The sequence below is a fragment of the Mus caroli genome, chromosome 17, assembly GCF_900094665.2.
Source record: "Mus caroli chromosome 17, CAROLI_EIJ_v1.1, whole genome shotgun sequence".
Taxonomy (NCBI): Eukaryota; Metazoa; Chordata; class Mammalia; order Rodentia; family Muridae; genus Mus; species Mus caroli.
This window is the reverse complement of record NC_034586.1, coordinates 18,651,699-18,679,390: the sequence shown is the minus strand read 5'-3', so window position 1 is coordinate 18,679,390 and position 27,692 is coordinate 18,651,699. Positions and strand designations below refer to the sequence as shown.

Here is a 27,692-nt window from a genome sequence, read left to right as displayed (position 1 = left end):
GTTATCCCAACATTCTCCTATTTGTTGAATATGACTGTCCTCTTGCACTGAAATTCCTGAAGCATTGATATAATGGTATGGTTTCATTCACTGTAGTACGCTGCCTTGTCTAAAGTCTAAAATTTCTGAGTCTTACTATTTTTGTATCACTTGTCAAATTTGTGAGTTGAATAAATACTTCCTGAACATTTCTCAGTATTTCACAATGATCTTCATGCATCCACATGAGCTTGTATACATTGCCTTGTTCCAAAATTATGTCTTTAAAGTTTCATGATATTTGTATGGATTGGCTCACATGAAATTAAGCTGAAGGTATTTCTTTTCTTTTTCTTTTTTTTATTAGATATTTTCTTTATTTACATTTCAAATGTTATCTCCTTTCCTAGTTTTCCCTCTGAAAATCTCCTATGCCCTCCCCCACTCCCCTTGTCCCCCAACCCACCTACTCCCGCTTCCTGGCCCTGGCATTCCCCTATGGGGCATAGAACCCTCACAGGACCAAAAGGGCCTCTCCTCCTATTGATGGCTGACTAGGCCATATTCTGCTACATATGCAACTAGAGCCATGAGTCCCACCATGTGTTTTCTTTGATTGGTGATTTAGTCCCAGGGAGCTCTTGGGGTACTGGTTAGTTCATATTATTGTTCCTCTTACAGGGCTGCAAACCCCTCTAGCTCCTTGGGTACTTTGTCTATCTCCTTCATTGCAGACCCAATGGATGGCTGTGAGCATTCACTTCTGTATTTGTCAGGCACTGGCAGAGCCTCTCAGGAGACAGCTTTATCAGGCTCCTGTCAGCTAGCTCTTGTTGGCATCCTCAGTAGTGTCTGGGTTTGGTGGTTGTTTATGGGATGGATCCCTAGGGAGCATAGTCTCTGGATGGTCATTCCTTCAGTTTCTGCTCAAAACATTGTCTCTGTAACTCCTTCCATGAGTATTTTGTTCCGGAAGATCCAGCAATACCACTCCTGGGCATATACCCAGAAGATCCTCCAACTTGTAATAAGGGCACATGCTCCACTATGTTTATAACAGCCTTATTTATAATAGCCAGAAGCTGGAAAGAACCCAGATGTCCCTCAACAGAGGAATGGAAACAGAAAATGTGGTACACAATGGAGTACTACACAGCTATTAAAAACAATGAATTATGAAATTCTTAGGCAAATGGATGGATCTGGTGGATATCATCCTGATTGAGGTAACCCAATCACAAAAGAACACACATGATATGCACTCACTGATAAGTGGATATTAGCCCAGAAACTCAGAATACCCAAGATACAATTTGCAAAACACATGAAACTCAAGAAGAAGGAAGACCAAAGTGTGGATATTTCGATTCGTCTTAGAAGGCTGAAGGTATTTCTTAAAACATTTGCTTGAGTTTTATTTCATGATGAATTTTCTGATATATCTATAATACTAGCATTGTTTAAAGAATTTAACCATGATTTCAAACAGAATTTTTATTGAGGGACGTTTAGAGTGGAATTTCTGATGTAAAATAAGCCATAAGGACACCATAAAGTGTTCAGTATTTGCCCATGGGCAGCAGTGTTCTGAGGTTCAGTGGAACATGACTGCATAATTGGATATAAACCTTTGTTCTGAGGCATGTGTAGACATAGCCCAGTTTGGGTGATGTCTCATTGACAGTTTTGTAGACACAGTTTCATTCATCTCCTTGTGGTGCTTTCGCTCTCTCTCTCTCTCTCTCTCTCTCTCTCTCTCTCTCTCTCTCTCTCTCTCTCTCTCTCTCTCTCTCCCTCCCTCCCTCCCTCCCTCCGTCCTCCTCCTTGAATGCAGCAGAGGATGCAGGCTCTTTTTCAAGGTTCCCTAAGCCTATGAATTCTCTTGTTTTGAGTCCTTTTTACAAGACCAGGTACTACTATGGCAGTAAGCCTGGAACAGTGAAAACCAACAATCTTCCCTAATTTAATTAACTCCTATTTTCTCTAATACCAATTTTCTGGTGTACATGAAATTTGGAAGAAATAAATGGGGTCACCACATGTTGCATGAGGGTCATTTCCTGGGAGATGCAAAGTGCATACGTATGTACTCATCCAAAATGGGAACTGAGAATAGAACCAAATATGGATGCCATTAAGTCCATCTTGTTAAACTAATGAGCTTTGTTGGAGTTAGTTAACAGTATTATGGGGAAGGAGCCATGTACAACAATGAAAGGGACTCAAAGATAATTACTATCATGAAACTCTAACCCAGCATTGAATATAGCTTATGCATAGTGGACACCAGGAGCACACTGCACACCTACAGTCATACCCACAGTTTCTAAGCAGCATGATGGTGTGAGTTTCTTCATGGGAGTTAAATACAGTGAATCCTGTCAGATTGAGGAATTTTCTTGATAGTATTTTTAGTGGTTTAGTAGGATTGCTTCAAGTTTCTCTCCATTTAGTTTGATGTTGGCTACTGGTTTGCTGTATATTACTTTTACTATTAGGAATGAGCCTTGAATTCCTGATCTTTCCAAGACTTTTAACATGAAGAGATGGTGAATTTTGTCAAATGCTTTTCAGCATCTAATGAGATAGATAATCATGTGTTTTTTGTCTTTGAGTTTGTTTATATAGTGGATTATGATGATGTTTTTCCGTATATTGAACCATCCCTGCATCCCTGGGATGAAGCCTACCTGATCATGATGGATGATTGTTTTGATCTGTTCTTGAATTCAGTTCTCAAGAATTTTTATTGAGTATTTTTACATCGATGTTCATATGGGCTATTGGTCTGAAGTTCTCTGTTGGGTCTTTGTGTGGTTTAGGTATCAGAGTAATTCTGACTTCTTAGAATGAATTGGGTAGAGTTCCTTCTGTTTCTATTTTGTGGAATAGTTTGAAGAGTATTGGTATTAGGTCTTCTTTGAAGGTCTGAAAGAATTCTACACTAAAACCATCTGGCCCTGGTTTTTTTTGGTTGGGAGACTACTAATGACTGCTTCTGTCTCTTTAGGGGATATGGGACTGTTTAGATGGTTTATCTGACTCTGCCTTAACTTTTTCATTTGTCCATTTCATCCAGATTTTTCAGTTTTGTTGAGTATAGGCTATTGTAGTAGGATCTTATGATTTTTTTTTAATTTCCTCAGTTTCTGTTGTTATATCTCCCTTTTCATTTCTGATATTTTTAAATTTGGATACTTTCTCTGTGCCCTCTGATTAGTCTGGCTAAGGGTTTATCTATCTTGTTGATTTTCTTAATGAACCAGCTCATAGTTTTGGTGATTCTTTGTATAGTTCTTTGTGTTTCTATTTGGTTGATTTCAGCCCTGTATTTGACTATTTCCTGCTATCTATGCCTTTTGGTGTATTTGCTTCATTTTGTTCTAGAGCTTTCAGGTGTGTTCTTAAACTGCTAGCGTATGCTCTTTCCAGTTTCTTTATGGAGTCATTCGCAGCTATGAGTTTTCCTCTTCTCACTGCTTTCATTTCGTCTACTAAGTTTGGGTATGTTGTACCTTCGTTTTCATTAAATTCTAAAAAGTCTTTAATTTCTTTACTTCTTCCTTGACCAAGTTATCATTGAGTAGACCATTGATCAGCTTCCATGTGTATGTGGGCTTTTTGTTGTTTTTGTTGCTATTGAAGACCAGCCTTAATCTGTAGTGATCTGATAGGAGGCATGGGATTATTCCAATCTTCTTATATCTGTTGAGGTTTGATTTGTGACAGATTATATGGTCAATTTTGGAGAAGGTACCATGAGATGCTAAGAAGAACATATATTCTTTTGATTTAGGATGGGATGTTCTATAGATACCTGTTAAATCCATTTGGTCCATAACTTCTGTTAGTTTCCCTGTGTCTCTGTTTAGTTTGTGTTTCTGTGATATGTCCATTGATGAGAGTGGGGTGTTGAAGTCCCCCACACTTATTGTGTGAGGTGCCATGTATGCTTTTAGCTTTAGTAAAGTTTCTTTTATGAATGTGGTTGCCCTTGCATTTGGAGCATAGATTTGCAGAACTGAGAGTTCTTCTTGGTAGATTTTTCCTTTGGTGATTATGATGTTTCCTTTCTTATCTTTTTTTGATGACGTTTTGTTGAAAGTCAATTTTATTTAATATTAGAATGCCTACCCCACCTTGCTTCTTCAGACCATTTGCTTGGAAAATTGTTTTCCAGCCTTTAGTCTGAAGTATTGTTTGTCTTTGACACTGTGGTGCATTTCCTGTATGCAGGAAAATGCTGGGTCCTGTTTATGTATCCAGTCTGTTAGTCTATGCCTTTTAGTTGGGTAACTGATGTTAAGAGATAATAAGGAAAAGTGATTGTTGCTTTCTTGAAAGATTACTTTCTTGCTTTTTCTAGGGTGTTGTTTCCCTGCTTGTGTTGAAGTTTTCCATCTATTATCCATTGGAGGGCTAGATTTGTGAAAAGATATTGTGTAAATTTGGTTTTGTCATGGAATATATTGGTTTCTCCATCTATGGTAATTGAGTTTTTTTGGGTATAGTAGCCTGGGCTGGCATTTGTGTTCTCTCAGTGTCTGTATAACATCTGTCCAGGCTCTTAGGGTCTATATGTGATCTGCCTGGTATCTTCTAGGTTCCATGGTTTCTGGTGAGAAGTCTGGTATAATACTGATAGTTCTGCCTTTATATGTTACTTGAATTTTTTCCCTTACTGCTTTTAATATTATTTCTGTTTTGATTATTTTGTGACAGGAGGAATTTCTTTTCTGGTCCAATCTATTTGGAGTTTTGTAGACCTCTTGTGTGTTGATGGACTTCTCTATGTTTAGGTTAGGGAATTTTTCTTCTATAATTTTGTTGAAGATTTTTACTGGCCCTTTAAGTTGGGAATCTTCAATCTCTTCTATATCTGTTATCCTTAGGTTTGGTCTTCTCATTGTGTCCTGGATTTCCTGGATGTTTTGGGTTAGGAGTTTTTTGCATTTTGCATTTCTTTGACTGTTGTGTCAATGTTTTCTATGGTATCTTCTGCACCTGAGATTCTCTCTTCTATCTTGCATTCTGTTGGTGATGCTTGCATCATTACTACTGATCTCTTTCCTAGGTTTTCTATCTCCAGGGTTGTCTTTCTTTGTGATTTCTTTATTGTTTCTATTTCCATTTTTACATCCTGGATGGTTTTGTTCAATTCCTTCACCTGTTTGGTTGTGTTTTCCTGTAATTCTTAAAGGGATTTTTGTGTTTCCTTTTTTATGGTCTTCTACCTGTTTACCTGTGTTCTCTTGTATTTCTTTAAGGGAGTTATTTATGCCCTTCTTAAATTCCTCTATCATCATCATGATGTGTGATTTTAAATCAGAGGCTTGCTTTTCTTGTGTGAGAGGGTAACCAGCATTTGCTTTGGTAGAAGAACTAGGTTCTGATGATCCCAAGTAGCCTTGGTTCCTGTTCCTTGCCTTTCACCATCTGGTTATCTAGGGTATTAGCTAGTCTTGCTGTCTCTGACTGTGACTTGTCTGTCCTGTAAGCTTGTATGTCAGTACTCCTGGTAGAACAATTCTCTCCGAGAAGAATTTAGGTATGGAAAGCTGTGGTGCAGGGTCAGCTCTAGGGTGCAGACAGAGCCCAGAAGGAACCTGTCTCCAGCTAACCTTTGGGTCCTGTGTCCTGATGGTTCTGTGCGGGACCCTCTTGGATCAGGGATTTGAAGAGAAGTGGTTTTCTTACCTGTGCTCACAGGTGTGTAGGCACTCCTGTGAAACCAGCTCTCTCCTGGCAGTATTTGTGTATATAGCTCTGTGGCACAGGATTAGCTCTGGGCGCAGATGGGAAACTGGAATATTTCTGTCCTAGGCAGCTCCTTAGTTGCTGTGTCCTGAGGGTTCTGGGTGGGTTCCTCTGAGCAGCAGTGGTGATCCTACCTGTGCTTATAGGCCTGTCCATACTCCTGGGAGGCTCAATCCCTCCTGGCGCTATTTTGGTATGAAGCCCTGTGGCAGAGGGTCTGCCCCAGATGCTGATGAAAATTGGAAGGCCATAGATTCTAATTTTTTGTCTTTTAAATTTTTTTGTGGTTTGGATATTAAGTTGACTGTGGCTTCATTAAATGAATTTGACAGTGTTCCTTCTGTTTCTATTTTGTAAAATAATTTGAGTAGTATTGAATAAAACTTCTTAAAAAGTAATAGAACTATGTACTAAGACTGTCTGGCTTTTGGTTTGTTTGTTTGAGATACTTTTAGTGACTATTTCTATTTCATCAGGAATAAAGTCCACTTTAAATTGTTTATCTGATCTAGATTTAACTTTTATATATTGTATCTATTGAAGAAATTATCCATTTTATTTAGATTTTCCAATTTTGTGGAGTACAAGTTTTTAAGTGACGACCTAATGATTTCTTGGTTTCCTCATTATTTATTTTTATGCCTCCTGTTACATTTCTGATTTTGTTAATTGGGTTATTCTATCTCCATTTTCTTGTTAGTTTGGATACTGGTTTATCCTGTTGATTTTCTCAAATAATGAACTCTTTTATTGATTCTTTGAATTGTCTTTTCTCTTTCTATTTTATTGATTTTGGGCCTCAATTGATTGTTCCTTGCAACCTATTCCTCTTGTGTGTAATTGCTTCTTTTTTTTTTAATAGAGCTTATAGGTGTGCTGTTAAGTTGCTATTATAAGATATCTACAACTTCTTGATGTATCCACTGTCTGCTATGAACTGTCCTCTTACCACCACTTACATTCTGTCTCATAAATTTGGGTGTATTGTGTATTTTCATTGAATTCTAGAAGACTTTATTTTTAAATATCTGCCTTAGAAACATGAAAATACAGAACCATTCTATATAGGATCTCTAGTGTTATGAGACAAAGTGGTCCCAATTAGATTATAGGGAATGGTACTTTTAGAAGATGTGATGTTGTTGAAATAGGTTTGGCTTGTTCAAAGCAATTTTTCAATGCAGGTGGCTTTGAAATGTCATGAGCTCAGGCCAAGCCTAGTGGCTTACTGTCTCTTCCTCCTGCTTATTGATCCAAATATCAAACTCTCAGCCACCTGTCCAGTTTTGCATCTGCCTGCATACCACCATGCTTCCTTCCATGTTAGTAATTGACTAAACCTCTGAATATGTAAGGCAATTCCACTTAAATGTTTTCTTTTATCAGAGTTCCCATGGACACGGAGTCTCTTCACAGCAGTCAACTCTAACTAAGACAACATTCATCAAGGAGCTACTTTCCCAGAACACAGTATTGCTTCAACATCTATTTATCTTGCCTTCTGCATGGCACACAGTTAAGGTATGTATCAGAAAGTTTTTGTTAATTCTGATCATCCACAAAAGGATATTTCATCAACAACAAGAAGTCTCTGCTGAGAGTGTCATTCTGGAGAATTGTTAGTTTACCAATAGTAACAAATATAACCAGAAATTGGTTATTGGATATTTTCAGTAATGTAATAATCTCTATTAGCTTTATTTGTATTCATTTTCCAGTGAATGTTCACATATGTGGTAAATATGGGCAAGTCTTAAATCGAAGGCCCAAAGCATTTTGCCCATCAGTGTGTGAATACCCAAGAGAAGTCTTACACACATAATGATCTTGGGAATGATTTATGAATCCTCACCATGTATACTTTTTTTTAACACAAATGATACTACAGAAAATTGTAATAAATGATGACATATTAACTATAAATATTATTCTATTGACACATTAAGCATGAACAGTCATAAAAGGTTTGTATATTGGAGAAGGACTTTATGAATATAAAGACTGACAAGTGTTTTAATTTGTATTCAAACATCAAAGTCCAATAATAAACCCACTCCAGACAACAGTGCACAAAAGAAGAGACTGATAACTACTTTGATACTAAGTACAACTTATGATAAAAACAAATCTATATTGGAAAAAAAACCTACCAATGCAGGAAATTCAACAACAATGGACTGCCTTCCAGAGAGAACGTGACAGGGATAAGCTCCCAGCCTTCTCCAAAGCTGAAAGCCAACTACAATTAAATGTTTTCCTTTATGAGATGAGTAGTGGTCATGGAGTCTCTTCACATATACTCTTCTTTTAGCTGCCTATGAGACAGTCTTCTGTTTGCCTTCAGAACAAGATGTAGAACTCTCAGCTCCTCCAGCACCATGCCTGGCTGGATGCTGTTATGCTTCCTGCCATGATGATAATGGACTAAACCTTTGAACCTATATGACTACACCTATTAAATATCCTTTATAAAAGTTGCCTTGTTCTTGGCGTCTTTTCACAGCAATGAAAACCCTGAGTCATACATGTACCAGTGCATCAGTCATAGATTTCCTTCTTGAGCTTATAATTTTTCCAGTCATTGACTTTTGGCCAGCTTCCAATGCAAGCTATGGATTTCCTTTGTGGGATGACCTCAGTTAAACCAGAAATGCTTCAGTTACTTACAAAATAGTCTTGGAACTATTGTGTTGGTGGACACGCCTTACCTAATAGGTTGATTTTGCAGCAATAGGTGTCAGCATCTATGGACATCCAATGTTGATTCTTTTTGTGCAGTAGCCTTTCGATTAGTTAGAATGCTATACTAGCATCTCCAAGACATTTTTAGACAAAACATAGCTGCTGACTTCTCAGCATATTCCCTAGGGATGTATAAAACCAAGTGATTCAACCAAGTCTTCAAATTTTGTAATCACAGTTTTAGGATGTTGGCTACTATCTTGATTATGCTGAGGTGTGTTCCTTCTGTTCTCATATTCCTCAGCACTTTCACAGTGAGCCTATGTGATAATTGCCCAAGGCCTTTCATGGATATGTTGACATGGTTATGTGTCTCACTCACTGACTGTATAATTTGTGCTTGAGTTCCCTGGTTTGCAGGTTTTGAAACAGTCTTGCATCCTTGACATGAAATCAACTTGAGTTCCCTTTCTATATCCATTAGAGAGAATCTCTTTGTCAATATACATCTTTGCAACTGGTCTATAATTGTTTTCTTTGTAAATAATTTTTTGCTTATCTACTTTCTGTATCAAGGTAAAGCCAGATTTCTGTTTGTCTACCTAATATGCCTTTCCATTCTGTATTCTGCAGTATTCACTTTGCAAGATTATTACAGGTTTTTCTAAAAGAATTGAAGAATTCATTGCTGAGTATGTCCAATCCTTAGACACTGTCAGTGGAAATACTGTGTCAGCACTTCTTCACTGCTTGGCCTAGTTTTATAGCATAATTGTTTGGTTTTCACTTGTTTCTTGGAAATCATCTTTTCATTTTCAATTGTCAATAATTATGTATGACTTTTGTCACCCATCTTCTATTTTCCATTGTCATAATAAACTACTGGGTTAGTGGCATAGAAAGAGACTATCCAAGTATCAGTTAAATGTCTGGAAAATTATCTGACATGAGAGAAATATACATCAATATAATACATAAAAAGAGTTGCATGTATACTAATATCATGGTTATGACAACATTGTGTAGTAATAGTATTTCAACACTCAGAATGAGTCCTTGTTTTTGAGACATGCATAAACATATGTATATATGTATGTATATATTCATATATTTTTATTGTAGTCTGTGAGCATATATAGATATATAGATATATAGATATGTATATGTATATATATATATATATATATATGACATGAGTCCCATGTTGCACATTCTTCCTTTCATTGGAACTACAAGGGTTATTATCTTAGAGGAAGTCCATAACAGCCAGGGACTGAAGGATCTCACTGGAGTCATATTTATTACTTATTTGGAACCTGAGAACTTCCTGAAATAATACCAAGAGACAGACATATGCATGTTCAGTAAGATGTTTCCAATGGTGATAGGATTTTGACAGATTTGATGTAATGAGTGAATCATTCCAAGGGCATACTCTGAGATGATTCACTTTATATCTATGCACAACCTTTTATGTTTAGCAGCCATCAGAGAAGTTCTACCATGCCCAACTCTTGATGACTTTGCCTTGACATTACCTAGAACAGTTATTCTCAACTTGTGGGTCATGATCTCTTGTGGGTCAATTGACCCTTTTACAGGGATCCCCTAACAGTACTATAAAACATATTTCTGATGGTTTTAGGAACTCTTGTATCGGTCTGCAGGTGGGTCTGCCACATCAACTTATTTGATCCTGCTACTGTTTTGAAAGGTTATAGAATTAAAAATGTGGAGAACCATTTAGAACAATTAGCATAAGGACATCCCATTCAAAGACAGATATTGGATTCTAGTGTGATGGCTAATGAAACTCTATTTACTTTTAGGCATCCATCTTAGTGCCCACCAGCTATTTGTCCCTGATTCTGGTCTTTGAATGATAAGTTCCCAATAATAACCCTGAGTACTAGTGTTTTGCAACAAGTATACATATGTTTTGAGCCTGTTACCCACTGAGGTATGAAAAAGGCCTGAGACTGTAGTCATTTTCCTTGCCATATTAAATATATTGTTTCATGCTCTTTTGTCTGTAAGAATTTTGACAAGTTTTCTGGTATTATTTTCATTTTTGTGTCTTTTCATATGGATTAGCATTGTCTATAATGGAGTTATATTAATTTTGGCTTTTAATTTTTGAAACCTTGTTGTGAAATTTCAATAAGGATTCCAGTCTATATTCCTGAGTCAGAAACTTAAAGAAGAACAAGAAAAAAGATGAATGCTTCTCTGGTAAGTACTCCCCCAGTCAGTGTCCTGTCCACATTTCTTTGAAAATTACTTTTATTATTTAAACCATTCAAGACTTTAGTTCTCTCGCTCTGGCAAACCTATCTAAAGTGTTTTCTGTGATTTATCTTTGTTCTCCTCCAATAATAAAAATTAAGTCTTTTCATCTTTTACTTATATGGAATAAGCGCAGCCTTGTCCCATTGTATTTTCACTGGATTTAACACTGTGAGGACATACATTTACAAAGACTGAAGACCTGTAGTTCTGAAAGAGAATAAATGTATTGTAAATGATGTTCAAAGAGTGTATTGATCACTAATTTCTACATTGGATGGACTTGTGTCCTTTAATATTAATGAGAAAGTACAGTTTCATGTGCCACATAAAGTATATTTCAGGATTAGTTAAGTTTCCAGAAACTACCTTGTGACTGTGGATTTGCACAGATCTAGACACTGATATCACTGAGCAATACAGGAAGAGCAGAAATTATGGAAAAGTAGAATTAGAATACACTCACTATTTTGAATCCGAATAGTAAATATATCAGTTCACTAGTGGCAGAGATGATGTAAGGAATATGTGGCTTTCTTTTCGTATAAAACATATGTGTTTCAGAGGAGATGCAGATTACAGTATTCTGGTATATCTTTTTGGCATTTTATGTCTCATCGTGATCATTGGCGTTCACACATGAAATCATAGAAGAGATTCTGCCCAGTCTCAGGATGGTGAGTTTGTCGATGAACAGATGAGTATTTGCTTTTTCTTTTGTTTCATTTCATTTTTTAGAAATATTGTAAACACAACTATCTCTACATTTGTGTGTAGCAACACGTGGAATGTATTAGTAAGAACTTCCTGGAGAGTATTACCTTGGTACCAAAGCCACCAAATTTCCCCCTTCATTTGTTCTCTTCTATTATTTACCATGAAGAATGTTCCATCCACACTGTTTTTCCTCTACCCCAAGCTATGTATTATGTGGGTTAAAAACTCTGAAATGTTGAGGACTTGTTTCCTGACAATAATTTTTTTCAATATGTAAGTGTTAATTTGCATAGTTTTGTACTCTGAATGATACATTTTGCCTCTGAATCCCTAAGTGCAGCATTAAGTCTTTGGAAATGAAATCAGGCATGGTAATCAGCTGCAATGGGTGTAGAAAGAAAAGAAAAGAACAGAAAGTTAAAATTGTAAGATTCAGATTTTCAGTTAACTCAACCTCATAAACAATAGTGTTTTAAAATTTCCTGAAGAATTACTATAATTCCCTCTCAATTTAAAAAGTCAACTTGGTCTAAGAAAATGGTTCTACTTCATCTGAATGCACCATCTCTTACACCATTTGCAGATACATATCCAATTATTCTGAAGTGAAAGACCACATGAAATTTATGAAATCGTTATTATATATATTATATATGTCAACTCTGAGAAAACTAAATAATTTAAATGCTAGTAGGCTTTCTTCTATTTACTTTATGGTTTTAAATATACTCTCATAAAATAACCTTTACAAAGAACTTGATTCTGTATGTCATTTGAAATGAGGAATGTGTTCTCTGCTAATATACTTCTTTTATGTTTAAAGAAAAAACTGTGATTCTTAAATCATCCAACAGTTCTGCATTTTATATTCAAACTTTTTGTTATAGAAAAGGTACTGCATTGTACTTAGGCCTTAGGAAGTCAGCTGAGGATTTTAGGATTGTGTCAAGTGAGTCTCAGCTGCAGACAGGATTTATATAGTGTCCATAGTTCAGCAAGGCTGAAAGTTGTAATATTTAGAAGCCCAGTGTTACTCATTGTAACTTCACCATATGTGATATGACACTGGGATTCTATTTGATAGCAGCCCATACTTTACAAAGGTACATTCCTGCAACTGTGCCTCAAATGTGTATGTTGTATCCTGTAAAGATTTACTGACTATGATTCTATTATGTCATCCTGTTTCAGAGACATAGAAAATACAATAAAGAATAGGACTATCTTAGATAGGATCTTTTCATACAATTAAATTTCAGTTTTCTTTTATTTATGTTGGTACATTTCCCTGAATGTATGCATGTGTGCTGTGTATTCCTCCAGCCTGTAGAGCTCAGAAGAGATCATTGGATTTCAAAAATTGGAATGAAAAATCTGTTGTGAAGTTTCAGGCAGGATCTGGGAAACAACTTTGGATTATAGACTCTAAACTGCAGACACATTTTCAAATAATGTGATGATGGCAAGTCCTTCATCTGCTGATAAAGTCTTAGAAAACATCAGAAAATTCATGAAGAGGAGAGACCTTATAAATGTAAGCAATATAGTATGTAATTGTATACATTGTATTTACAAAAGCAGCAGTCCTTACCTTTGGACGCATTTTCTACAGCACTTCTAAAAGACATTTGTCCTTGACTTTTTGCCATATTTCATCTTTGTCAGAAAATATCTCATATCCTTAGGGCTTTTTTTTTAACCTAGGAAAACACTTTTGTCTGGCACTATATGATAAACAGATAGTTTTTGATTATAGGGTCTGTTAACCTTCAAGGATGTGGCTGTGGACTTCTCAGAGGAGGAATGGGAATGTCTTGACCATGCTCAGAGGAGATTGTACTTGAATGTGACACTGGAGAATTACAGAAATCTATTTTTTGTGGGTAAGAATACTCTTCATGTAGAATTCCTGCGTCATTCTTTAAATTTTCCAATTGTGCGTTTACATAAACTTTCTGTCTAGAGACTCCCCAAATAAGGGAAATTCTGGTTACCAACATAAATTTTTCATTGTTTTTCCTTTACATTTCTTTCCATTCTTTGGAAGAGGAACCAGTGTTATATTCTGTGTGCTCTTTCTAAACCTCTTATCTATTTTAATCAGCTGTTCCAATTGGTTAATTTTAATTTTACTCTTGCATTAAAGTCTTCACTTTATTATGAATTTTAAAATTGCAGAGGCTTTTAAGTAGAGGAATTGCTAGGGGTTGTGAGAATTTTGTTGTTATTTATTTACTTTTCAACATGTGATCTCTATAGTTAAGACTGACACAGTATGGTCTTTATATTGTGAATCCCATGCCAGTGTGGATTACATAATGAATTTCTAGCTGACCAAAGATACACAATGTTACTCTGCTATAAAACGTAAATAAGAGAATTGAGAAACATTGTTTATATAATTCTACAGAGAGCTCTTTTCTGTAATTTTCAATCACCCTTTCATCCTACCTTTTACAAAGTACAGTATTTAGGAATTATTAGTTTATTGCTGTACGCTGTCATTTCTGATAGATGAGGTTTCAGGGTCTTTAGATCATCCTTGTAATGGCTGTGAAACAAGAAAGGCCTTTCTTGAAAGCTTTATCCTTGATAATTAGTAATTCACATTAGTAAACATCAGCAAACATGGAACATTGTCTTACTTATCCATTAATCCCTGTCATCTGTACACTTTTTCAGAGAATCATCACATATGTCATAAATATGAGAATGTTCAAGACACACAGCATATTGTTGATGAGCATGTGAATATCCATGAGAAGTCTTATAAATGTCATAAGCTTGGCAAAATCATTCATAAATCCAATGAATGTACACTTTATAAAACTAACCTTGAGGATACATCTATTAAATCATCAAAACTAAACAGACATGAAACCGGAAACACCAGAGAACCTTGCCAATCTAAAAACTGTATAAACTGTTTAAATTTGTGTTCTGGCATTAATTTAAATCAAGCAATTCACATAGGAAAGAAAAAACACAATGATACAGCAATTGATAAGGTTTTTCACTCTAAACAAAAGCTCATGCTGAAACAAACCAATAGTGGAAAGAAACCTTACAAATGTAGAGAATGTGACAAATGCTTCACCAAGAAATGTGATCTTGGTATTCATCAGAGAATTCACACAGGGGAGAAACCTTACAAATGTAGTGAATGTATTAAATCTTTTACCCAGAAATGCAATCTTAGAAGACATCAGAGACTTCATACAGGAGAGAAACCTTACAAATGTAGTGAATGTGACCAATGCTTTACCCACCAGTGTAGTCTTGTTATTCATCAGAGAATTCATACAGGAGAGAAAGCTTACAAATGTAGTGAATGTGACAAATGCTTTACTCGCAAAAGTGACCTTAGAAGTCATCAGAGAATTCACACAGGAGAGAAACCTTATAAATGTAGTAAATGTGACAAACATTTTACCACTAAAGGTGAACTTAAAAGTCATCAGAGAATTCATATAGGAGAGAAACCTTACAAATGTAGTGAATGTGGGAAATATTTTACCCAAAAAGGGAGTCTTATTATTCATCAGAGAATTCATACAGGAGAGAAACCTTACAAATGTAGTGAATGTGACAAATGCTTTACCCAAAAATGCAGTCTTATTTTTCATCAGAGAATTCATACAGGAGAGAATCCTCATAAATGTAGTGAATGTGACAAATGCTTTACCCTCAAAAGTGATCTTAGAGTTCATCAGAGAATTCACACAGGAGAGAAACCTTACAAATGTAATGAATGTGACACGTCTTTTATCAAGAAATCCAATCTTAGAAGACATCAGAGAATTCATACAGGAGAGAAACCTTACAAATGTAACGAATGTGAAAAATCCTTTACCCACAAATGCAGTCTTAGTATTCATCAGAGAAGTCATACGGGAGAAAGACCTTTCAAGTGTAGTGAATGTGACAAACGCTTTACCAACAAAGGCTACCTTGTAAGTCATCAGAGGAATCATACAGGAGAGAAACCTTACAAATGTGATGAATGTGACAAATGCTTTACCCACAAATGCAGTCTTAGTATTCATCAGAGATCTCATACAGAAGAGAAGCCTTACATATGTAGTGAATGTGGTAAATTCTTTAGCCACAAAAGTAGTCTTCACACTCATCAGAGAATACATACAGTAAATTTACAAATGAAGTGAATGAGACAAATTCTATACCAAGAATATACCAGAGCATACATATTGGAGAGAAACCTCACAAACTTAATGTAAGATGAAAGGTCTTTACCTGTATTGCAGGTCCAAGAAAATATCTGAACATTTATAGTGGGAAAAAGTTTCCAACAGACAAAAAAAATGACATGTGATTTATCCAAGCAATATTCTTTGCAATACTTGAGGCTCCACACAGAGAATTATCATGAAAACAAGAAACTTGTGAAAGTCTTTATGTTCAAATCTTACAAGCTATGCTGAGAGAAACACTGAAAATGTGACACTGAATGAAATTTTTCATTGTAACTCTTTAATTGTTTACCCTCAAATATTTCATAATGAAGACAAAATAAGAAAGCCCAAAGAACGTGGACTTGTGTAACAGTTTCATGGATACTGAACTAATCCATTACAAAGGGAAACTGATTAAGGTGGATAATAACACCTCTCAAAATAAGTAATAAAGCCAATACCATTCTGTATATTTATCTCAAATGGAAAAACTCAGATATGTTATTGTAGACTGCTGTCTGTATGCAGGAGAGGTCAGGCAAGAGATAAGACTAGACCCTGTGATTTGGCAGTGGAAAAGGAAGGTGGACTGAGAGTTCTAGAGTGGGGACAGAGATGGACAGGGAGGGAGAGGGGAGGACAGAGATGAAGAGACAAGATGCAGCTTATCAGAGAGGAAGATGAACCTGATCCACATGGCTTGAAAGTGTTACAGGTAGCTATGGATATCATAGAAGAGCTATAGAATAATATAGGCAATTTGCTCCATCTAGGAGTGTAGCTTGTATATATATCAAATGAGTTTTGAGTTCTTTGTGTGTGGGCATTTGGTGGGGTTGAGAATTTATTGATAAATCTGAGTGATAAATAACAAGCCTTTAGTGTTTTGACTTTATTGGGTTATGGGGATTTGTGACAGCTAGCGACAGAGGGCAGGTGGCTGGGAAGATACAAGCATTTCAGAGGCAGGTGGACCAAAACAGGGATGACTGCAACTTACAGCTCCCAACAAGGGAGGGGAGACTGCATTACTGGAGTATAGCCGGCATTAGCATGGATTGTTTTTTAATAATTATATTCTACAGATGGTGATCCACGTGGGAGGTGAGAATCTACTATTAATTTAGGAATTCTCAGATTGATCACCCAGGGAAGCCCATCTTGAAGGAGGGGAGAGGTGGTTTCTCAGCGAGAGGAGGAGTCACATGGTGGCTCAAGCACTGAACCTTAAACAAACTTGGGGCAGACTTGGTTCACAGGCTCTGAGGTCCCCTGCTGTGAAAAGAGACAAGATGACTGCTCTGAGACAGAAAGCCAGAGAGTTAAAGATGCCTGCTTCCTAGAAGCAGGTAATCGTAGGAAATAAGTTTAAAGTTTGGTTTATTTGTTTTTAAAGCTAGATAAAAATACAGATTTTGCCCATATCACGTGTGGAATTCCGCATGTGGTTCGGAAGTAGTACAGGGAAAAATATATTGGCTCCAGGCAGAGAGCAAATTGGTTGAAACTGTCTGCTTCCTCGAGGCTGATATTCGTAGAAGTGTGATTTATTTACTTCAAATATGGTATAATAAAGTCTGCAGGAAAACTCATTCTTCAAATGTGGGCTCTGTGGGGTTTTTTGGGTTATATATCCTGACACAACAAATTAAGGAAAAGGCCTGAGAATAGGTTTATACAGCAAGCAAAAATGTTTCTTAGGATAATAGAGAGATTGCATGAAAACAAATGTTTTAAGGAAGCTTTAAAGTCATTCAAGGTAACTCATATTCTTTGAACGTGGGCTCCACGGGAATTTTGGCTTAATATGATTTTGAGTTTTGTGGTTGTTTTATTACTCCTCAGAGAGAGTGGTCAAGCTAAAAGTTTTCCTGGTTCCTGGCTAAAGGGCAAGGTGATTGATTTGGGAGAAAGGCGTTGTCTTTGTGTTTTAGAAAAGGTGATTAGACTCTACATACCTTCCAGAGTTATAAGCATCAGATATGATAGAGGGAGGCCCACTGAAGAACTAGATTCAAGAGAATCAAACAAAAAATTTAAACATTCGTTGTGCCATCCTTCACATGGCACAAATGAAGACTTATGATTGGTTATTATTAAAATTGGCTCATAAAAAGACTGTATTTCACATGCTCAAATTGCAGAATTTCATTCTACCTAGTCTGTACATCCTAAAGCAACCGATACAGATATCTTGATGATACTTAAATTTTGTTTTGAGATTTGTATATTGCAGAAGGTACAACTTTGGTGAGATTCATCATCAGACATGGTGGACTAACCTGTTTGACCTCCTGATGTCATGGATTTTCAGGTGGATCCAGTCAGAATGCAGACATCAGAGACTAATAACAGTTGTTGGTATGGCATTCTTAAGGCCCGACCAACTCCCCCATTTTCCCTATCCTTCCCCTGCTCTTTAATGATATCTTAATATCCATATTCAGCGGGAAATAGTTATGAAGAGTTGTCATCCCAATTCCCTTGGCTTGGGTGTCTGGAGGTGGTTATTCTAAGGTTGTCTTTCTGGAGAATTTAGAGATAATCATAATTTAACTGGGAGGAAATAGCTAGAATTGATTGTGTAGCCATTACCTCATTTGGTAAAAATCTTTATAATTGTGACTAAGTTGAGGTTATAATTTCTTACATTGGTACAGAATTTATTTTGATACAGAATTAAGGTTTTCATTGGTATAAATCTCTCCTATTGATATATAAATGTTAAGACTATAATGCTTAGACTTAGCCCTTTTATAATTGCCTTTACAAACTGATTTTAGATGATTAAGCATACAAGCTAAGGGCCAGATAGCAAATTCATAGCTCTGAGTTAATTGTTAGGGTGTTTTCAAGATATTTTAATTAGAAATAGCTGAGAGTAGTTAAAGGACAACAATCCACATTACTTTGCATAGATATAGTTTTCAATAATGTCAGAAATCCACAGAATGTGACATTTAATGTTATTTAATCATTTGTTGTTGAGACATATCTGCTTGTGACAGCATGCCATTCTTGGTTTCAAAGAAGAAACTGAGCATCTATGTGAGGTTGTACATTGTGGCAAGGTAGCCACTGGTCATAAATTGCCTATTCATCTACAGACAAATTACTGTCCAAAAAGGGGCACACTATATGGAATAGTCGACTGATTATCTTTGCCAAGACAGGATAAACCAATCCTTCATAATTCTGCATTCCAAAGGTCTATCAGATGACCCTGCGCCAAACAGCCATAATTTGATGCTCCAATGTGTTGAAAAACAGAATTGTATAGGAAGGCAGTGGTCTCTACTGTTTATTTCAGTTTTTGAAGCTGTGTTAGGCTTCCTATATTTTCAGGTAAATATTTTGTCACTCTCAGAATTCTGGCAGGATTGAAGACTGATTGTAGTCTCATGGCCAACCCAAGCTGTTTAGCACTGAGAAAGATGATATAGACTTGTGAGGATGGTTTTTAGATAGTATACAAGCTAAACCAGGACACAAAGGTGTGGAATTATAAGCCTTTTTAAGTTAGGATAAATAGATGGCAGAGTGCTTTATTTAGTTGACAAAAATGATGGACTGGGCATTAGGTGTGTCATATACTTCATAAATTAGAGGGTGGTAATAGTTGTGCTCAATTTTTATTTGTGAGAAAAGAGCCACTTAATTGGACAGAAAGGGGGGAATTGTAGACTGCTGTCTGTATGCAGAGGAGGGCAGGCAAGATAAGGCTAGAGCATTGAAGAGACTTGGCAGTAGAAAAGGAAGGCAGGCTGAGAGTTTTAGAGTGGGGCAGAGATATAAAAGGAGGGAGAAGGGAGGACAGAGATGAAGAGACAAGATGCAGCTTATCAGAGAGGAAGATGAACCTGATCCACATGGCTTGAAAGCGTCACAGGTAGCTATGGATATCATAGAAGAGCTATAGAATAATATAGGCAATTTGCTCCATCTAGGAGTGTAGCTTGTATATATATCAAGTGAGTTTTGAGTTCTTTGTGTGTGGGCATTTGGTGGGGTTGAGAATTTATTGATATAAATCTGAGTGGTAAATACCGAGCCTCTGCTGTTTTGACTTTATTGGGTTATGAGGATTTGTGACAGCTAGCCACAGAAGGCAGATGGCTGGAAAGATACAAGCATTTCAGAGGCAGGTGAACCTAAACAGGGAAGACTGTGACTTACGGCTCCCAGGGAGACTGTGACTGGAGCATAGCCAGCATTAGCATGGATTGTTTTTTAATAATTACACACAACATATTGTACTTCTTGAAAATGGATTTGATAATTTGAACCACCAAGATAGGATGTTCTTTATCCTGTAAATATGCCTCCAGATATGCAGTTTCCTAATAATGTCCAGGATTCACATCTTGTGCCATATGATGTTTTCACATTTCAGAATTTCTACTTTCTTTAAAACTCTTTGGCTCTAGTCAACAACTCCTTGTCCATAGTCCTGTATATAACTCCAATAAAGCTCACTATTTCAACAAACTGGAATTGATTGCTTTCTGTTTCCACTTGGGATAGGTGTGTGTGTGTGTGTGTGTGTGTGTGTGTGTGTGTGTGTGTGTGTGTGTGTGTAGAATAATTAATCATCTCGTAGAAAATGTCCCTCTCATGTGGGTTGCTTAGTACCATAGGAAAACATCTATTTCCAGTGGTCTTAGGACTGAAACACCATTCCTTTGTATCCAGGTTGAGTCTGCCTCCATTAGAATACTTTGAATTATGTGATGCTGCTATTGCACTAAGAACATTTGAATCATTGTATTAGAGAGACTGCATTTGTATTAACTAAAAGAGGGAAGATTGTGTTTAATGTTCCAGGCTTACTTCCATTATAGTACTAGGTTAATTAAAATGGCTCCATACAAACAGAAGGTAGAGTATTTGCGAGCCTGAGAGATCAGGCTGTTCTCTTTCTTGAAATCAAGAATGGATGAGAGAAATGTCCACCAAAGAATAAATGAAAATATGGCTATAAAGTTGTCAGTGACAGACATTATCCACAGGGTTGTGTCCCTGCATGGCTCTTAACTCATACTAAAACCCTTTATTCAACCAAACTTCAATAACCCTCAAAGCAGTGGTACCTATACTACATATCATTGTGGTATCCTCCTGTTCTGTTGTACCTTAACACTCCACTCTATATACCCCAAGGAATAAATTTCATTTGAGTTATGTTTGTTAATTTACAGAACAGTAATACTATGCATATACTAGAACATTCATCCTGGAAAAAATCCTCAGTAATTGCCTTTACTAAGGTATTGTCTTCATCTTAATATCATGTGTGAGTCCATCTTTACAAATAATGAGACTGAAGTTTTAATGAACTAGCCTATGAACAATAGATGAGGTACATGTTTATGTACAGTTTAGAAATCCCTAAAGTGTTCCGGAAAATCATTTTGAAGTAGTGAAAAAAAGAGGAGAAAGTCTTTACTCCAAGCCAAAGCATTATATTTGAACATTGATACTAAATTCAGAAAGATTTAGAAAATTTACACTGTAGACAAAGTGGTATGTTACAGTGAATAAATCCATATCATTACATAATTTGACACTGATTTAAAAAATTACAAAAGTCATTTAACTCATGAGAAATCACTGGGTAAGAGTATTATGTTGCCCTCAGTATTGAGAGTTTATTAAAACATTAAAACATGATCTCCCAGCACTTGGGAGGCAGAGGCAGGCAGATTTCTGAGTTCAAGGCCAGCCTGCTCTACAAAGTGAGTTCCAGTACAGCCAGGGCTATACAGAGAAACCCTGTCTCAAAAACAAAAACAAACAAACAAACAAAATCTCATGTTTTAGTAGCATCTTGAATACACAGAGACCCCTTCTTTCTAATGATAACAAAACAATTCTATGAGTTTCTGCATCTGGGATATTGAAGTTCACACGAGACAGTTGAAACTTTGGTGTCTGGAATGACACTTAACAACCTGGAAATTGCAACCAGCTGGACAGTCTCGGGTCATTCCAACTTTACATATTCAATGGATCTATGCCCCACTACTTGATGACCTTAAGATCATTATCACAAATCATCATAGATTTCAAGCATCATGGTAAGTTTCAAAGGTGCACAATGAAAGACATCTGACTTGGTGTCCTCCACACAATATTCTTATTTTGTAACCACTGATACACATACTCATTTATGGTGCAGCAAGCATGATGAGGATCCACAAATGTGTTGAGTTATGTGGAAGAGGTCATGTGCAGACTGGGAAAGATTAAATTCAATGGGACAGAGACAATCAACATATCTGAGGATGGATGGCCAATTAAAGGGAGTCTCTGAAATTGGAACATTCAGGCATATTTGTGGAAGAGCATAATAAAAGTCAGATTACAGTAGCCTGATGAGTATTCCTAGAGGAACTTCCAATTGCTACATTTATAGGAACCCACCAGGATTTACACTGTACCTTGCAAGTGATAGGGAAGCTGCAGATCTTCCTGTGGGACAGCCTGGGGAAGGGAGGCATTCAGAGTAGGTAGGAGGTGGCATTACTTGGTTGGAACAGTTTTGTGATAGATGAAATCAGAATAGTGATTGAGGGCCTGAAAGCTCCTTTATCTGAGCAATCTGGAAGCCACTTGGTATAGAACCAGCAGTAGAGGACACTAGTTTGGATCTCACAGTGATGTGAAAACTTTCATCTGCAGTTGTTGTGTGTGTTGACCTTGGGGCAATTATCAGTCACCAGAGTAGTAAAGGGAACCACAATGCAAAGGCCATGGTAACTCCCAAGTCAAAGTAGCTGCTGGGCAATGTGACAGACAGGAATGAGGCCAAAATGAGATTGGTTTCTTCACCCAGGAGAGCAAACCAGTGAGAGAACAGATTGTTGAAACCAACCATGATAATCACCGTGAACCATCAGTGTTTGTTTTGTTTAAGGTTCTTTTGTGGTTTCTTTGTTTGTTTGGTTGGTTGGTTTTGTTTTTAACTTTATTTAAATAAGTATATTTGCTTTATATCCTAATTCCTGACCCCCTCTTTGTCACCCTGTACCACCTTCCCCTTCTGTAAGCAGGTAGGGACCCTTCTGGTTAGTCCCCCTACCCTGGAACTTCAAGTCTCTGCCAGGCTAGGTGCTTCCTCTGCCACTGAGGCCAGATATGGCAGCCCAGCCAGAAGAACATACCCCATGTGCAAGCAACAGCTTTTGTGATATCCTGCATTCCAGTTGTTCAGGAAGTATATGAAGAACAATATACACATCTGCTTCATACATTAGGCCTAGGTCCAACCTGTGTACATTTATTTTTGGTTCAGACTGAGAGCCTCAAGGGTCCAGGATAGTTGATCTGTTTAATCTTACTTGGAATAAAAAAGTTATGAGAGGATGGTGGTAACTGGGAGGAAGGGTGATATGTAGGGGTGATGGGTAGTTTAGGATCAGGTGTGGGCAGGAGATATGGCTAAATGGCCATGTAAATGAATAGAAATCTCCAACTGATAGGGTCATGAAGTAGGGGGCATCTCCAGGACAAGACAGAGACCTGGGATAAGGGAGTCACCTAAGAATCAATGGAGGTGATCCTTAGCTATGACTCACTTTATTGGAGATATGAAGAGGACACCTTCAGTATCCAGGCAGGAACCCCAGTGGAGCTATCGAGACACCAACACATGTAAAAATTTTTCAAACCAAATTTTATCCTGTCTACAAGAAATTTAGGCATGGTGAAAGGAGCCGAGACCGATTGAATGGTAAACCACTATCCAGCTCAAATTTAGACCCATGCCATGGGCAAGAAACAATCCTAACAATATTTATGATATTCTGTTAGGCTTGCAGACAGGTCCAAGTTGTTCTTTTGTTTGTTTGTTTGTTTAGATCTATTTATTTATTTATTTATTTATTTATTTATTTAATTTTTTATTTATTCTATGTAAGTACACTGTAGCTGTCTTCAGACACCCCAGAAGAGGGAGTCAGATCTCATTATGGATGGTTGTGAGCCACCATGTGGTTGCTGGGATTTGAACTCAGGACCTTCGGAAGAGCAGTCGGGTGCTCTTACCCGCTGAGCCATCTCACCAGTCCCCCAAGTTGTTCTTGAGCAGCTCCACCAAGCAGCTGACTCAGACAGATACAGCCACAGCCAAACTGGATGAAGCTTGGGGAATTTTGGAAGAATAGGAGTAAGGATTTCAGGCCTAAAGAGGATAGGAACTCCACAGGAAGTCTAACAGTGTCAACTAACCTGGACATGTAGGCCTCTCAGAGTCTGAACCACTAACCAAAGTACATACATACATAGGCTAGAACTAGGCCTCCTACCACATATGTAGCAGATGTTTATCTTGGTCTTTATGTGGGTCCTGAACAATTGGATTCCATTCCCCCCAATAAAATGACATAGGGTAAAAGAATGGATGTGAAAACAGGAGCCCATGTCTCTTGAACAAGAGGGGAATATGAACGCTGTGCCACAAGGCTATGCTTCCAATGTCAAGGAATTACTGCAAATTAACAGCAAGTAAGCTTTTATGTGAGTTCAGGACATCCCTAAAGGTCAGTTATCCACCACTGTATAAGACCTGTTGAAAAAATGCCAGTTCAGGCCTTTAATCCAACACTCAGAGGCAGAGGCAGGTGGATCTTTGAGTTAGAGGTCAGATCTCAGCTTTATCTACATAGCAGGCTCAGGCCAGCTGTGGCTCTATAATGAGACCATGCTCAAAAATAAAATAACTAATTATTATAGTTAGTTTTTCATTGAAAGATACTTCATATAGGAGGCTTGTTTTCAGGTGCTTTAGAGAATGTGGAGTTGGAGAGATGGCTCTGCAGGTAAAGGTTTGTCAGCAAGCTTGATGACCTGAGTTTAAATCTCTAGAATCCACAAGAAGGAAGAGAATCTGGACCCCTCATATGTGCTAAGACATACAGAGAAATGAAATACAAAATCTTAAAAAACTAGTAGTGTATTTCAGAATTAAAAAATAAAATTTTAAGTCCTTTTATTTTTCAGAAATTTAAAGTTGCTTGGTTTGAATAATTGTATATCAGTAAGAATTTAAGATTGTTTCATTTGAATTACTGTATACTGAGAAGAATTTAAGTTTGTTTTGTTTTTATTTCACATTAATAGAAATTAAAGGGTTTTTAAATTTTGTATGCTGATAAGAACTAAAGGTTGTTTTGTTTGAATTATTGTATGTTAATAGAAATCTAAGGTTGTTTTGTTAGACTATATTGTACATTAACTGTTTATTTAAAGAATGATATGATGTTCAAATTTTATGGTTCTTATATTCATTTTGATTGCATATAGATTGTAAATATTAGGGGGAAAGATGTTTTTTAAATAAGGGAAATATGAAGTGGAAATTTCTAAATATGTCAGGTGATACAGATTGATATGGTGTTTAGGTTATACAAACTTAGTTGGTGATGCCAATTCATGTGGCTTTTTGATGAGGCAAGACCTGAGGGAGTTGTATGATGTTTGGAGTAAGTATAAATAGGACTCATCTGACAGTGCTAGCACACTTACACATCTAGCATTGCAACACTTGGTTGGTCTTGAGTATTCATCATCACTGACCGTCACTCGGTTGAGAGAAGCACACTAGAGAACTCCTGGCATCCTGACTGAACACAGTCACTGCCACTGACTCAGAAGACAGCTGGCAGCTTCTTCTAGTCACTGCTGTTGATTCATGCTTGGTATTCTGACACTACTGAACTGGAATGTTTAGCTACCATAACCAATGGATATTGAAATTGCCCCCAAATAATTGCTTCTAAACAAATCTACATCTATTTATCCTATTTACTATCTTACCTACTTTTGGATACTGGGCTACAAGGTGGGTGGAAACATTTAAGAACCCTTATTAAAAGTGGGTTTTACAAAAATCTAAGCCTACATGCACCAGAGATGAATAGATTTCAGGTGTCAACAAATCCATAAGCATGTGATAACTCCTGTAATATTGAATGCCAAAGAGGGGAACAATACTACAATCAGTATCTCTTCACATAAACATCAATTTTATAATAAGAGCAAGCCATATTCCTTCAGGTGCCTGTACACTCTAAATAGTTAAATGTTTACTATTAGGATTCAAGTCAGTTAATCTTTAAGTATACTTCTTAAATGGATCCGTGATGTCAGCAAAAAGTTCATGATTCCATGTCCACTAAATGAACCTGGTTCTGGAAGGTCATCCCTGAAATGTAACCTGTGTGGTAAAGTAGGCCTTCTTTCCTCTTGAATATATAAGGACTCAAGACCATCCTCTCTAGCAACTGGGAATCAATATATTCTTGTATTATCTCCTATAAAGAAAGAAATTCAGAAATTCAGGTCTTAGGTTCATGAATATTTGCCTTCACAGAATGCTACAATTGAGTCAAAGTTGTGCTACATTGGAAACAAGATTTAAAGACTTTTTCTTGATAATCGCAATGAAGAAATACATAGGAAGCAGTTTAGAAGATATCAACAGAAAGCAGAGAATTAAAGACCAAATGATTTCCAAATGAAACAATTTTCAAAGAATTTTGGACATAAAATTGCCTGGGTTGCATTTATCAGAGAAATAGGTAACTTTCACTGTTGCTCTATCAGAGTTTCTGTCTTAGGAACAATACCAGAACTCTACTTGATAGTTCACACCAAGGTGTCAAAACTATGAAACTAAAATTGATACAAGTCTGATAAGGGAAAAAAAAATCCTCATATAAACGCCCCAAACCCAAATAATAGCATATGACTTCCCATCATTCCCACATACAGTAAAGTATGGAAGGATATATTGAAAGTGGTGAAAGAAAGGACCTGACAACTATGTTACTGCATTAAGAACAACTGGCTCAAAATTTCATGAAGACAAAAGAGAGCGTGAAGAAAGTTATGAAATAACATGGACAATTTATGAGAGCATCCTGGCAGATCATAATTAGAGCAAAGTATATACAGAAGAATCAAAGAGAAATTATACTTGCAAAGAAAAATCACAGACAAGTTTCAAGGATGGAAGTAAACACAGATTTTTTTCCTAAGATACACAGAAACAGAATACAAGTTGATTTATGCAATAGATGCAAAAACTGTTTTTACACATAGAAACATATCAAATTATTTCACCACATATATAGGCTCAGTGAGAGAAAGAATATGACCATGTCAATTGATTCACCAAAAGCCTAAGGGAAAAATAATACCTTTTTCCGATATAAAAGCTCTCATTGGGAAAACAGAAAAAAAAAATCCCACCATAACAAAGATGAGACAAATAAATAAGTCTAACAGTTTACAAAATTAGAAAAGTGGAAAAAATTCCATGCCTAACAAATTCATGAGTGTCAACCCCGACAACACTAATGCAACAAAGAGGATGAATGAATGCCCCACTGGGGTTTCAGAGCAATTTTTAACAGTTACAATAAAAAATGTCACAAGAAATGCTTTCTCAAATATACTGCAACAATTCAAAACTTACAAATGTATCAGATGTGGTAGTATAATGTATTTAGTACTAGCACATAAGAATCAGGTGCAGGCTCTGAGAGGGAAGCTAGAATGATCTACATAGCATGTTTCAGTATTCAAGATCAGAAAGGGCAACATATTAAGACTTTTCATGTTAGTTTTAAATTATTCACTTTACATCTGCTCAATGTCCCATCACAGTATTTGCCAAAATTGACCATATAGTTGGTCACAAAGCAAGCCTCAACACATACACGAAAATTTAAATTATGCCTTGTGTCTCATCAGACAGACCACAATGGATTAAAGCTTGACGTCAACAGTAATAGAACCACTGGAAAGCGTACACTCTAGTGGAAACTGAACAACTCTCTACTCAATGGTTTCTGGGTCAGGGAAAAAATAAAGAAGTTAAAGACTTTCTGGTATTCAATAAAAATGTAGGCTCTACACTCGTCAGCTACCCACAACACCCGCCACAGGATACCCACAACACCCGCCACAGGATCTTAAGACTTCTGGTGCCGGGCGTGGTGGCGCACGCCTTTAATCCCAGCACTCGGGAGGCAGAGGCAGGCGGATTTCTGAGTTCGAGGCCAGCCTGGTCTA

The 27,692-nt window shown here is 36.9% G+C and overlaps 1 protein-coding gene across 1 annotated transcript in view; it reads left to right on the top strand.

The window, feature by feature from the left end:
- Positions 1-15,661, top strand: part of LOC115029053 (zinc finger protein OZF-like) — a 29,345-nt gene extending 13,684 nt beyond the window's left edge. The window contains exons 3-7 of the mRNA XM_029471263.1: positions 7,123-7,257; positions 10,584-11,381; positions 12,745-12,955; positions 13,178-13,304; positions 14,104-15,661. Coding sequence (XP_029327123.1) covers positions 12,878-12,955; positions 13,178-13,304; positions 14,104-15,587 — 1,689 coding nt within the window. The 5' untranslated portion in view covers positions 7,123-7,257; positions 10,584-11,381; positions 12,745-12,877 and the 3' untranslated portion in view covers positions 15,588-15,661. The remainder of the gene's footprint in view (positions 1-7,122; positions 7,258-10,583; positions 11,382-12,744; positions 12,956-13,177; positions 13,305-14,103) is intronic.
- Positions 15,662-27,692: the final 12,031 nt, after the last annotated feature.